Source organism: Ochlerotatus camptorhynchus, unplaced genomic scaffold, assembly GCF_037179485.1.
Source record: "Ochlerotatus camptorhynchus isolate MF236.1 unplaced genomic scaffold, CSIRO-AGI_Acam_v1.1 ptg000082l, whole genome shotgun sequence".
Classification (NCBI taxonomy): Eukaryota; Metazoa; Arthropoda; class Insecta; order Diptera; family Culicidae; genus Ochlerotatus; species Ochlerotatus camptorhynchus.
The window spans coordinates 4,243,029-4,256,958 of record NW_027040572.1 but is presented as its reverse complement, the minus strand read 5'-3'; the positions used below and the strand labels follow the sequence as shown (position 1 = coordinate 4,256,958).

General features: G+C 36.5%; 1 protein-coding gene across 1 annotated transcript in view; it reads right to left on the bottom strand.

Moving 5' to 3' along the window:
• The window catches only part of LOC135698070 (uncharacterized), a 285,545-nt gene extending 275,538 nt beyond the window's left edge, over positions 1-10,007 (bottom strand). Inside the window, exon 1 of the mRNA XM_065217929.1 lies at positions 8,695-10,007. Within this exon, the coding sequence (XP_065074001.1) occupies positions 8,695-8,781 (87 nt within the window). The 5' untranslated portion in view covers positions 8,782-10,007. The remainder of the gene's footprint in view (positions 1-8,694) is intronic.
• Between the last annotated feature and the right edge of the window lie 3,923 nt (positions 10,008-13,930).

The following is a 13,930-nucleotide window of genomic DNA, read 5'->3' as shown; positions in this document are numbered from 1 at the left end:
GTATTGAGGTCCCCAACAACTGTATAAAATTTGATCTTTTTTGGTTAAAATGTAGATTTGTGGGAGAATTTTAAATTTTGTTTGGGAAACGGAACGATCCTACTCATTTGCTTACCAAAAATCCAAATTTCACCAGATCTCGGACTTCGATTGAGAATACTATACAAAACAACTCGATTTGATCTTTGTACAAAAAGTTACTAATCTTTCACTTTAGATTAAATGTTCGACCCGTACCTACAAGCTCATAGATGCGCGAAGCAATAGCAGGGCTGGGAGCGATCAATGAATAATGATGATTTTAGTGACCATGTTGAAGAGATAAGTTGCCAGACAGTGACTTATAATAATTAAAAAGTGACCTTATAGTCGAAAAGTAGTTGTTCTGATGGCACACCAAATAAATGTTTGATGTTTTAGACTTATTCAATTAGTATCTCATTAACACTTATGTACGATATATAGCAAGATTCAAGCGAAAAAATTACACTAAACTCACGATATTAACCTGGCTGTCTATCAACTGGTAAAACCTGGAGAACCGAAAATCCTCATGGAATCTAATTTTTCCTGAAAATATCTGGAAGTCTCAGGGAATTTAATCATTAATGATGAAATATTTCTTAGGATAAGAATATTTTAATGAAAAGGATGCATTTTAAAATACAAACATTTAGTTTTTCTCGATATTTTCATTGACACATTGAACTTTATACATCCAAAGTGGACTAATCATCAGTAACAAATAAATTTATAAAACTCAGAAACTTGAAAGGCTATTTTTGGACAAGTTTTTGAAATTCTGGACTTCAAAGTTATAATTCTTCAAGAAGTTTTCAAAAATATGAAGTCGAATTCCAGTTTAAAGGGCTCATGGAATTTAATTTTAATTTCTAAGGACCTCATTCCAAAAGGGTTCTGGGGAAAAATCTCTGAGAAAAATATCAAGTGCATTCTGCTTTCAATGCAGTTGTGAGTTTTAGAAACTAGCCTGATCAGTGCTGATAAAAATCCTTTCTTCTACAGTCAATTTAGCTGAAAATGAAGAAAACCTTAACAGATAGACCAACTACCTGCATGAATTTGAATTTTGATATAAACAAATTCCCTTGATCTAGGCAACCTCTGAGTATCAAAAATAACATTTGTTTTTCTTCATTCGAGGCTGGATTCTCATTATCGCCTCTGTTGTTGTAAATATTGATATTCGTCTTCATCTTGGTCGGGATGATATTGAGGATCAAATGCATAATGATTATTTTCATTTTAAACAAATATAGCGCTGAAGAACGTGGGTTTTAGACATAAGTCGACGGCAAATTATTGCCTGAAGCTGAACTGATGATAATATCGATGATTTAGGCAGTGTGGTCGACAATATTCAAAATAATCAGTTTTGCCCAAAATGTCGTTGATTATTTTGCTTTTGAGGATCACTTCTGATTTTGACAATTTTGGGTTTGATAATCGAGCACTGGTGAATATCAACAAACGCGTATTCGTTGATGTATAATAAACTCATTTGTTCATTTCGCTCGTTTCATAACTACGAAGATGTTCAAAACAAACGCAATTCATCGACACTGGGTTGAAGCGATACTCCTTGCATGTGATGGTAAATGATAAAAACAGACACTGAGCCTGATGCTACAATACTTCTCATCAAATGTTTAAACTTCCCTGAACTTTTTTGAACTTCATAAAGCTTCGTAAATTTTCCTAACAATCAACGAAAACATCTCTTAAGTTTTAACATTTCGCTAAAGTTCTGGAAACTTCTTTAAATTTATGAAACTTCTCTAAAGTTTTTGAAGTTCTTATGAAGCTTGTTGTACACCCTCATTTTAATTGAACTGTCCTAAACATGTTTAAGCATCCGCGAACTTCTGAACATATATGCAGATCTCAATAATCTTCTTAACATCTCTGAAATTCTATAAAAATCTGGAAACTTCTTAATATCCCGCTAATTTTCTGAAACTATTAGAACTGTACACCCCGTGAAATTCCCCTTTTTATGGAGCAAACTAATCTTATTTGAAAAGCTCTCGAATTTTGCTACTCTTCATTATAGTTTCTGAAGTTCTCAGATCTTCCCTTAAGTTCCATAGACTACTATGAAGTTCTCGAAATGATTATGAAGATCTCTGCGCTTCTGTGAGGTTTTCAAAGTTTTTTTTTAAAATTCCTTCTTTAAATCCCGTAACAATTGATTACATTTGCTCCCGTAATTTTCGTGGAATGATATATGATTTTCACTAAAGTTCTAATTTTTTTCTGAATTTCGTGCAACTGCCCTTAAATTGTGGACACTAATTCATAACTTCTGTCCATAGTCTAGACATTCCTGATGTTATTAAAATTTCCAAAAAGATTTCTGAATTTCGTTACAGTTCTCTAGACTACCCTGAAATACTCAATATTTTTTATAAGAGTCATATTAACCAGAAATTTACACTACTTTTTCGAACCGTGTAGTTTTGATGTCACAGCTAGAGGATAGTAATTTTTTTTTGGTCTCTTTATTTAGGTGATTATCAGCCGCAGGCTGATTCATCTCCAAAAGGATAGTAATTAATAAATTGATTTCTTAACTCGTTATCAGTGAAAAAGTTAGAAAGGTTGAATTTCGGAAGCAGTTTTTGAGCTGCTCTGTCGGTGTCCATGTAGCCAATCCAGGACGATGTGTCTAGGATACCAGCTCTACAAGCTTTCAACCATCAAATGACTGATAAAAGAGTTAACTAAAGACTTCAAAGTTAACTCTTTTATCAGTCATTTGATGGTTGAAAGCTTGGAATCCAGTTTAGAACATGCCTTGCACCTGGATCGATTTTCGAACAGTTTGGTGATCACTTGTCGTGATGTTTGAGTAATGCTGAGCTATTAAGGTGTTCAACACAGATGAAGCTGGCGAGCTGTATGTTGTTTGGAACGGTGACGCGCTTGGCATAGATGGCCCACAGCGCCTCACGATGAGCAACTGAAATCCGATCAGTAGCTGTGCAACTTCTTCCTCCTTCTTCGGTGAATGGACCGCTCAGTGGGCTGCATCTTCCCCTCCTGGCTGCCTTTCATCGTGTACTGAAGAACAATCTACAACGCCACACGCCAAAAGCACTGCTGCTGATGATGACCACTGGACACCACCACTCACCAAACGCTGTGATTGAATGAATTCGGGTTTAAAATCTGTGTTAGGGAAAGCGCTTTTCGTAGTCAATCGGTGATAATTTTCATTATTATAGCAACAGTTGCACATTCGTGCAATGGGACCTTTTGAACATAGATAAAGTATTCATTTTAGCAGATTCGTAGATGACATGACGATTGGCTTGTTTAGAATTAATGTCCATCCACTATTGACAGAGTTATAAGTGGTAAAAACCTGACCACTTTCCGCAACGCGGGCAATTTTGGGTTTTTTTTAAAGTGCAAATTTGCTTTTCAATTCGAAGGGAAGATGCATAAATGACGTAGCATTTTAGAACGACCAACCATGAAAAAGACTACGATACAAGGGGGAAGGGGTCCAACGTTGGTGCTTCATCAAATGTAAACAAAAAATATAAAATTATCACACCTTGTCTTTCTTGGTAAAACTTTTTAAAAGATGTTTCCATTTGGCATACATTCCTGATAAATAGAAAAATGCAAAAGTTGTTCAAATTTTGAAGCCGAATGAAAATCCAGCTTAAGCTACTAGCTACCGTCCAATAAGTTTGCTTTCTTCAATAAGTAAACTTTTAGAAAAGACGAATGCTTCATATCAATACGAACTCAATTTTTGCAGATGAGCAGTTTGGATTTCGCCATGGGCATTCAACTACTCATCAACTCTTAACAGCTACGGATTTAATAAGTTCAAACAAATCTGAAGACTGCTCAACTGGATTTTTCTTCTACACATAGAAAAGTTCTCGAAATTTTCCTGAAGGTCATGGAACTGCCCTTAAATTATCGACAATAATTCATAGCTTTTTCAAATAGACTAGAATTTCATGATGTTATTAAAGCTGTTTAAAAGATTTTAAAATTTCTTTAATTCTCTCCAGACTGCCCTGAATTGCTCAGTATTTGTATAAGTACCCGCAGTTTTACTGAAGTTAATTGAATTGCCTTTAATTTTAAATTTAAATTTAAATTCCCATAGCTTTGTAAATTTCATAAGCACTAACGGAACTTACACGAAAATCACTAATTATCCATGAACTTTTATGGACATCCTTGCAACTTCCTATGCTTCTCTGAGGTCCCCTAAATATTAATAATTCCCTGTTTTCGGATCATTCCAAGAATTCTCGGAATATCCCTTAATTCCACGAGACTTTTTGTAAGGCAAATTTCTTTGATTTAATGGGACTGCTCTGAAGCTATCTGATCGTCTTCGATGTACTCGGGACTTCGCTGGATATCATTAAACTATCTAAATTTCTTTGAAGATCTCTGGAAGTTCTTGAAGATCTTGCATTTTTTTATTAATGGAGCTGCTTGGAACTTCTCTAATAAACTTTGTTGAATTTTCCGTAAATGTTTGAAGCTCTTGAAGTTCCCATGATAATCATATAAAATTCATAAAATACTCACAAATTTTCCTAATGTTAATATAACTTTAAAGTTCTATGCTCTCGGAGATTTGTTGAAAATTCCGGAATTTCCCAGAATTTTTCGAAACTTCTGTAAATATTCTGCAATTTCCTTGAAATTATTTGAACTACCCTTTGCATTCCTCAAGCTCACAACTCTACAATATCTTGGTTTTGCTCTGAACTAAATGGAACTCTCCTCAACACTTTAGAACTTTCCTGAAGTTTTCTGGTCCTCTGTGAAAGTTCCGAAATATTTCTGAAGTTTTCATAATTTCTCAGAAGTTTTAATAAGTTTTCTGAAGGTCTGTATTGCTTGTTTATCGCATTTCAAACTTATCTGTTCTTGATTCACTTCCACAATTATTAATTAAGAGCAGAGCTGGTAAATATCACGGCCTTCATGTGACGATGAGAAAACAGGTCCTCTTACTATCACGAGACGAAATTACCTATCATTAGCTTTCTTGTCATTTTGCAATGATCCAGCACTCATGGGAATAATTCTTATGCGGTTTTGACATCAGCATTTCTAACTGATTTAGATGAATTTAAGCAAGCAACCGTATGTAATTGGTAGAGTGAATATATTATTAAGATTTCCTCGGTACAAGTAGCTTTAATTGTATTAAATGAGTTAGTATTGACGATAATCAAAACGCTGTCACGTTCTGTCATGACAAAAAATTCGATATGATTTTGAAGAAAATCTCTATCGTCGTTTTCTCATCCAATGATAGTGACAGAAGTATCTCTGTAAATATCTTTCATTGAAAATGACATTTGTCAGCCCTGATTGAGAGCTTTCGATGCCTGTACATTTTTTGCATTAGTGTAATTGTGTAGCAAGTACAATCATACTCTATGCCCAGCGAAGTCAAGAAATTGTCCAACCCGAAAAGTTCCTAGACCGAACCGGGATTCGAACCCAGCCACCTCCAGAATGGTCTTGCTTTGTAGCTGCACCTTTACCGACTGAGCTAAGGGAGGTCTCTATACTTCCTGAAGTTCTCGGCACATCTTAAGGGTTCTCGTATTTTTTCCTGGCGAACATAGACCTGTCCTGCATTTATCTAATCTCACGCTTATAGATTTTTAACTCCTTTAAAAGTCTGGACAGCTTCGGGAACTGCCCTTAAGATCTCTGAAATTCACCAAAGATCTCTAGATGTGGCTTTTCTGCGGTACTTGGAACTTCAAAAAAGTTTTCACAAATTCTCTACACATATCTGAACATATTTTGACCCACGTTAAGATCTTTGAATATTCCTGAGATTTCAAGAACCTAAAGTTCTTGTCACTTTTTTAAGCTAATGGAACCGCTTAAAAGTTCATAAGGCTTCAATTAAAATCCCCATATTTTCAAGGCGTTTTGAGAACTTCCCTTATGCTCCCGCAGCTTGTCACTGAAATTCTTAGCATATCCTTTTATTCCGCAGATATTATAGTTCCAATAATTGATATGATCTTAATGCGACTTCACTAAATATCCCTAATATTACATAAAGTTAAAATAAAACTTAAAATACATTACTTATTTTATTTTCTTCTATAATCCTGTCATTTTGAAAATTTTCAATATTTTGACTTGTATTTGAAATACGAAGCTTCAAGAGATTGAAAATTATGCAGGCTTCAACTTTTTTTTAACTAGTTTTTTTATAGTTGAAGATGCTAATTTCAAATAACAGACTGTAGTGGTAATTTTTATACGATAGATGGAGTAGATGAAAGCATAGAGTTGATAGTTCCGTTAGAGTACGGCAGTGTGAAGATTGTATATAGATATTAGAATAGCGAACTAGGACAACTTTTTAAGGAAGGTACAAATCGGTTTTTTCATCTCTCTTTACCAAACTCCCCCTTTGGAGAGGGATGGTGAGGGGTGTTCCCCCCCCCCCCCGCCACCACTGGCAAAAAGAGATGAAAACCGACCCGTTCAAGTACCAACTGTGTGTTTGAAACAGTTCTACCGATTTTTACCGCACTTTAATTGTTATTTGAAGGAAGGCATCCAGTCGTAGGTTTGGAAATTGCAACTATTGTTTACCCCTACCACGATATGTGCTCCTGTCATCGTTGTTATTGTTTAATCAAAAATATTATATGTTTAACGCATTTAAAAGATAGTTTTCTTATTGTAAACCTCCGTTAAAGTTCTGGAAAACTAAGGGAATTTTATATAGCTAAAATAAAAGCCATGAAATTATAGACAAAAATGTCTTCAAGCAAAAATAATAACTAATAAATGTATTCCTAAAGCTTGGTTATAAAAGTTCATCAAAATTGTCGTTTTATTTTCAGGATCTTCAAAAGTGTCGTGAGTTTCAAAAAAATTAAAAAAAAATGGAACAAAAATTTAACACAATTTTTGAAATCATTATCGATGGAACTTAAGCTTCGGTTAAGAACTGACAAAACAAAAGCATTATATTTTTTTAGAAAAAGGGTTGGTAAGTAACAGTTAACTGGATAATAAGCCAGTTGCGCTAATAAGGAAATTCTTATAAAGTTAGTCAAGTAGTCAAAACATATTGGTCATTCCAATACAAGAGTATACAAAGTTTTGGTCAATGTCACCGATTTCAACCAAACTTTTCCAAAATGCTTATTTTGATATTATAAAAAAAAATCTTTTTAGATTTTACTCTTAAGTGCTTCGTTCCTTCTGGGGTACAACCCTAAATTTTTAAGATTTTTAGAAACGATATTTTTTAATAGAGATTACTTTGCAACCAAACAAGTTCTTTGTGTTCTTGACTCTCCATTTTGAAGAGTTTTTAATTTAGAATCAAATAAAATAATCAAAGTTTTATTTGTGTTATTTAACGTATAGTAAAGTGCCAGTGGAGGGTATCCATATTATCTAAAAAGGCCCATTTTCATACCGCGCGGGATTTGTTGTTTTTCAAGATATTGACCTGAAATTCCATTAACATATTAGAAAACTTATCTAATAGATATGGCTAGATGAGTGACAAGAAAATTTTGAGCTCTTCAACCGAAAAATCTCACCCCAGCAGGCCTGGGTTCAATCCCAGTCGGCGCCACCGGGATGTTCTGAGGCATAACATCTCTGATCACGCCTTCCTTCGGATGGGAAGTAAAGCCGTTGGTCCCCGGTTCATGAGTTGATGGGTCGATAGGTAGGGTCCAGGTGTGGGAGCTGCCTTCCTGGCACGTCAGTAGCATTGGTGCTCAGCACGGAAAACAAGATCGACGGAAAAAACAAACCAAAGGAAAAAAAAAAACCGAAAAATCACTAAATTAAATCTTTGAATAGAGATTAATCTGCATCCAAACAAATTATGAATATTCTTTACTAACAATTTTAAAGGGATTTTCATGTAGTTTTCAGTAGTTCAGTAGTTTAGTGTATGTATGTAGATTTGTATTTTTTTTTTCATTTACTACGATTGTTGGTAGGTATCTAAATTATCAATATTTCAGGCCAATAAAATCCACAAATCACGCGGGGTATAACAAGTGGCCTATTTTGATACTATTGATACCTTCTGGAAATCTGGCTCTTTACTGTAATTTAAATATTACAAAAAAGATTACTCTATTTGATTGTACATTCAAACCCCTTCAAAATGGTGAATCTAGAACTCATAGAACTTGTTTGTTCGCGGAGTAATCTCTATTCAAAGATATAATTTATAATACTCTCAAAAATCCAGAGTTGTAGCCCAGAGAGAACCAAGCACTTTAGAGCAAAATCTAAAAAGGCAATTTCATAGAAAATCAAAATATGCATTTCGGCAAATTTTGGACAAACCGATGACATTGACCAAATGGAATGATCCATATAACATTTTTTCCATTATAAACAAACATTTCAAAAGGTCCTATCTGTATTGATCGCTTCTCTTCATCTACTTTCTCTTTCGTTAATAACTCAGCAGCAAAACCTTTCCCTGTTGTATTTGCCGTTTTGAACGCTAGATAAGAACCTCCTTTATCAAACTATTTGGTAAAAATAGCGTGAAATCTGTTTGCATAGCCGTGGTTATCAGAAGAGAAAGTCGATGAAGAGAATCGTTCAAAGCAGATAGGACCTTTTGAAATGTTCATCGAGCATTATTGGGTTGCACTTTAAACTTACATCATCATCCAGCGAAGGATTCCGTTGAACTCCAAGGCGTACCTTGGAGTACTGCTTGACCAACACCCGCCACACGACGTAAGCCATTGCAAGTGTTTCCCCCCAATCGATTCAAGTTGGCATCCGCTTCTACACAGCAATCTTCCAACCAAACTGCTCCGTTCGGAGGTCGTCTCGCACTCACAAATCCAGGCGTGAGTTTCCGTTGGTTGGCTAATCTACGCTCGTTCCAGATTCAAAAACAAAACCCTCGCGCTCCGCTCCAGTCACTGCGAGGTGTATGTGTGTGGATATGATATAGCACAATCGATGGTCGAAAACGGGCTTTTCTTCTGACGGGTATTTTCTTTTTGGCGCGTAACTTCTTCTGCTTTCCACTGGCGGTGCTAATTATTTTCCAATAGGTGTACACACTTTACAATCATGGAGCTTGCCATTTTTTTACGCTTCTATTTTTCTTCCATCCGTTCATCACAGAAATCACTCGGAACGGGCTGCCGACAGGGGTGCACATCCAAATTATCGCCGCCTCGCGTCGTTTTCAAGACAAAAGGAAAAACGGCTATCGCGGGTGCTATTCATAACACACTTATCATAACCTATATTTCCATCAGCGCTAGCCAAGCGTAATTATCGATTTTGATCTATTAATTGTAAGGAAATACACACACACACAAACTACATTCACTATGCACAACAGGAACGTGAAATAGGAAACACACAGATTAACATCTACCACAGTGATTTTTTAATTTTTTTTTTTCACACTTGTTAAGCTACCTCTTTCTTCCTAAATTCGCACATTATCGACGGATTCTCGGAATGTTGGGACCACACCCAATTCGATTCGTCTCACTCTAGCCGGTAGCTTGATTGAATCAGGTTGGCTCCATTCAGCGGTATTTAAAGAAGCCTTCCTATTATTCAATAATTTCTTCACTGTTTTGGGTCGTATTTATCTCTCCAATTCAACTATTCCTTCCGACAATTTTCTTTACCACTGATTGCTGCACTGACCCCCAAAAAAACAAGCGATAACGGGCAACCTGTTAACAGAGATCGCTTCAAACGCACACATACTTTTCCACTATTTCAAACTAAAATCCTAGAACACTGCCCACTTTTCACTATTTAATCATAATCCAAAGAACACACGTGCGCGAGTCAACCGTCATTTCAGACGTCGTCGTCGTCATCGTCGCCGTCACCACCCCAGCAGAACACGCGCGTCGAATCACCAATCAAGCTGAAGTGCGCCCACCCAACAACGCGGATCAAGGCGAAGCGCACCTGGTTCGTGGAGTAGCGCTTGTTGTTACTTTTCCTACGGCAGGTTGCACACTGGGAGTGAATCCGACAAAGTGGTACCGGTGAACCTACGCGCGCGATATGCGAGGTGCTCTCTCTCTCTCTTGGAGAGACTGTCTGAGGCACGTGGTGGCAGCTCCGAATCCAACGGTTCATTGCCTACCACTGTTTGGAAGTTGGTATTGGACTACAATGCTTCTTGTTTTGTTCGGAGAGCTTTGTTTTGGTTCACTATTTTGCTCAACCAGCTGAGCTGGCGCGTAGAGCAATAATGTTTCATTTTTGCTAGATGGTTGTTTTTTGAAAATTTATCCATAGGTTCCCATTGCTGAGCGGATGCAGAGTCGAGCGTAAGAGATTGAGAGGAAACCGATTCGCCAATAGGTAACAAGCGAGGTAGCGAAGTGCCTCCGGCGATAGATGGTACGGTTAAACTTGATGTTGAGGTGATAGGTAGCAAGGAAATTAGCTACGTTGCGTGATTTTCGATGCAAGAACTAGGTGGAGATATAATTTCCGACTAGTGAGCCAAGTTTAGTTGCATAATCAAATTGGAGACAAATGCAAAGCCAGTGTCGCGGGCATGGTTAGATTCAGATCAATGGTTGCGGGGAATAAGAAGACTTTTGAAATAAATTCGGAGTAAGCCATTGGCAGCAAGTTTTAAAATTGAAGCAAGACAGTCTGTTCCCCATTTCCTAACCAATTTCTTCTTGTCGATTAGATATGTCCCAACGAGAACTGATAAGTTTTAACAATTCCACTTTTATTAATAATGATTCTGAAGTCTTTCCCTTGATTTGTTTCACGTCGATCTTGTTTTCCGTGCTTAGCACCAATGCTACCGACGCCAGGGAGGCAGCATTCAAACCTGGACCCTAACTATCGACTCATCAACTCATGAACCGGGGACCAACGGCAGAGATATTATGCCTCAGAACATCCCGGCGGTGCCGACTGGGATTGAACCCTGGCCTGCTGGGATGAGAGGTAATCATGCTTACCACTACACCACTGGCGTCGCTCCTGATTCTGAAGTCTGAAGCCATTCAAAATGTTTTATGTAAATGGGAATTCCAGCTCAAGTGTATGGAAAGTTGTGGTCAATTTCACCGATTTCAACTAAACTTTGCCAAAATTCTTATGTTGATATTCTAAGTAAACACCTTTTTTGATTTTGCTCTAAAATGCTTCGTTCCCTCTGAGTACTCCGCAACTAAGGGTTAGCTCACTCTACACAGTGTGTCAAAATCAAACTTGGGCACACCCGGGTGCAGTCATTGGCGTTGTTTGGCACTCATGGCTACAATTATTATGATCTTTAAAGTTACTGGCAACACTGAACTTTTTCTGCGCCTGTGTCAAAACTTGTTATTGATGTTCCCACAATATAATCAAATTATTATCAAACAAACCGTGAATCGTAGGTTATCCGCACCCATTCAAACACACATGGGCCGGGACCAACGGCTTACCCAACAAACAATCGTCTATTGAAGAAACGACTTCTTGACGATTTTATTCTACTGCATGCTTTATACTACTTGCATTATTTTTAATAATAACTTCTGTTCAGGCTTTGTTCACACAAATCTGGAGAATTTATTAAACCACAACAAATTGAACTATTGGTATTGAAGCTGTTATTCTACATATATTTATATGAGTTGCAGCAACAGAGCTTTGTTCGATAACATTTTTGATTACTCAGCGATTATTAGACATCACTGCTTGCCCTTAATTAAAACTGTGATGCTCGTTATATGCTTGATTCTCATGTGAAGTAACATTTAATGAGACATTATCATACATTTATTAAACGATTATTCAACTGTGGAAAATTAACCCGAAAATAAGAGAGACCCCCCCCTGAATGGGTGCTAGTTATTCTTTAGTAGTGATTGTTTTCATAATTCCTGACGTGGCACGTACCACACAGATGTTAGGAAATGAATTACATACATACATATACATGTCGTTGTATGGGATTCGAACCATGGACCTTCCGTTCACCAGCCGCTTGCCTTGTCATCTGAGCTATCCTAGAATTCATCATAAGTGCAGCTCAATAATCAATAAAAGCTTGCTTGAAAGTGAATACCTATCAGCACTCCCGATCGCAACTCTAGCTCCTTCAAAGCCCTGTGAGAATGATTAATTTTTTCATCTTTACATGAGACCAATGTTACCTTTCACCTCATCAATTCCAAGGAAAGGATGCTCGGTTTTTTTGTGATCGATGATTACTATTTAAATTAATTAGGCTTATAACACAAATAAAAAAAGGGTTGAGCTTGGGATTGAACTCACGACCTTCTACTTGGAAAGCGAAAACGGTAACCACTTCTCTACTGATTTCGTCTTGTTGTTAGATTGAATCAGTGTTGTCAAATAATGAATATTATAAAGCATTTACAAGTTATGCGATTAAAACATGGACGCATAGTGGTATAAGAGCTATTATGCTGACTGTATCCACATTTATTCAGCAATATTGTAAAGCAATGCAATGAAATCTAATAATGGAGCTAGAAAACATTTATTAGACGTATGTTATTAAAGCAATTGAAAACAGGCGAATTAAAGCGTCAATGTACGTGAAAATTACACTTTTTCAGTTTGTTATTAGATACTCAAGTAACAATTTGATGCTTAACAAGTGTTGTTCAATCGATGTTAGTTCAGCCTTAATTTGAATAATTGTTGTACATAGACCACGTTAACCTTTGTTAAACATCTAAATCTGGTGATTTTAATCAGCCGAAAGCTTAACAGTTATATAAATTATAAGCTTTTTAAGGCATTAAATAACAGTCTTCTCCAACCCTTGTTCAGCCTTCTAGTTCTATTTAGAAAAAAAAAATAATAATGGAAGACCGCTTCATATCTTATATATTTTTATGGGACTGCAGCAAGGTGCTGATTTAATGGATGTACATATTTGTATTGTTATTATAAGTCTAAAAATTACCATTGCATTTCGGGATTCGAACCGGCAGTCGTTGATTCACAGGCATCAATCATACCTACTGGACCACTCAAGCATATGTGTGGCAAAAGGTATGATCTTAATGATGAAACACGTCAAATTTAAGTTGAATTACAGCAACCGGAAGAGTATTATACAGCAATGCAGAATTGTAAACAACAATTGTCGACAGTATAATATTCCTCTCATTTTCAAGTGTAGTGAACACAATGTGGACACAAGTGCCCGATTTATTTCGATGTTCATGTGGAAGCTATTTAAGTGCCATAATTGAGTTTTTATTTGGAATGCTGTATGAAAATTCAGTGCAATATAGCAAGAAATACAAATGTTAATACTTCCTACGTCGTCGCAGCCCACTTCTACCAGCAGCTATTCCTAAAAAGCTCCTCTACCTTGTATCTACTTCAGCCACTGCTTGGGATTAGAAAGGTAGGCAGTGAATTTAGTAGAGCTAAAATGCCGGAAATGCAACGAGCTATCAAAATATTTGTAGTGCATTGCTGATTTGTGGAGTAGTGTTAAGCTAAATTAAGGCTTGTTCAATCTTTAGATCAGCTAACTTATTGAGGTTGAATTATGGGGATACAATTAGCTTCATACACTACTAATCAACTATATATTCAGCTTGCTGTTAATCAGCTTTGTACACCTTAAATCAACCAATAATCAGCCTTTGTTCTTACTGTTCAGCTTGAATTGTTACTTGGGAACTTCTGGCGTTGAATTGTGAAGACAGTCATCGTTCATACAGCTTTTAATACGAAAATTAATCAGATCAGAGCAAACAGTGGAATATATGTGCATCTTTTGATCTGAATGAGCTTTTTTCAGCAAATAATTTGACAACTCGTTTTATTCACCATTGTACACTTTTATACAGCATTTATTCAATATGTATGCTTATTTGTGACTCTGAACTGTTTGTTGGGTTACTTC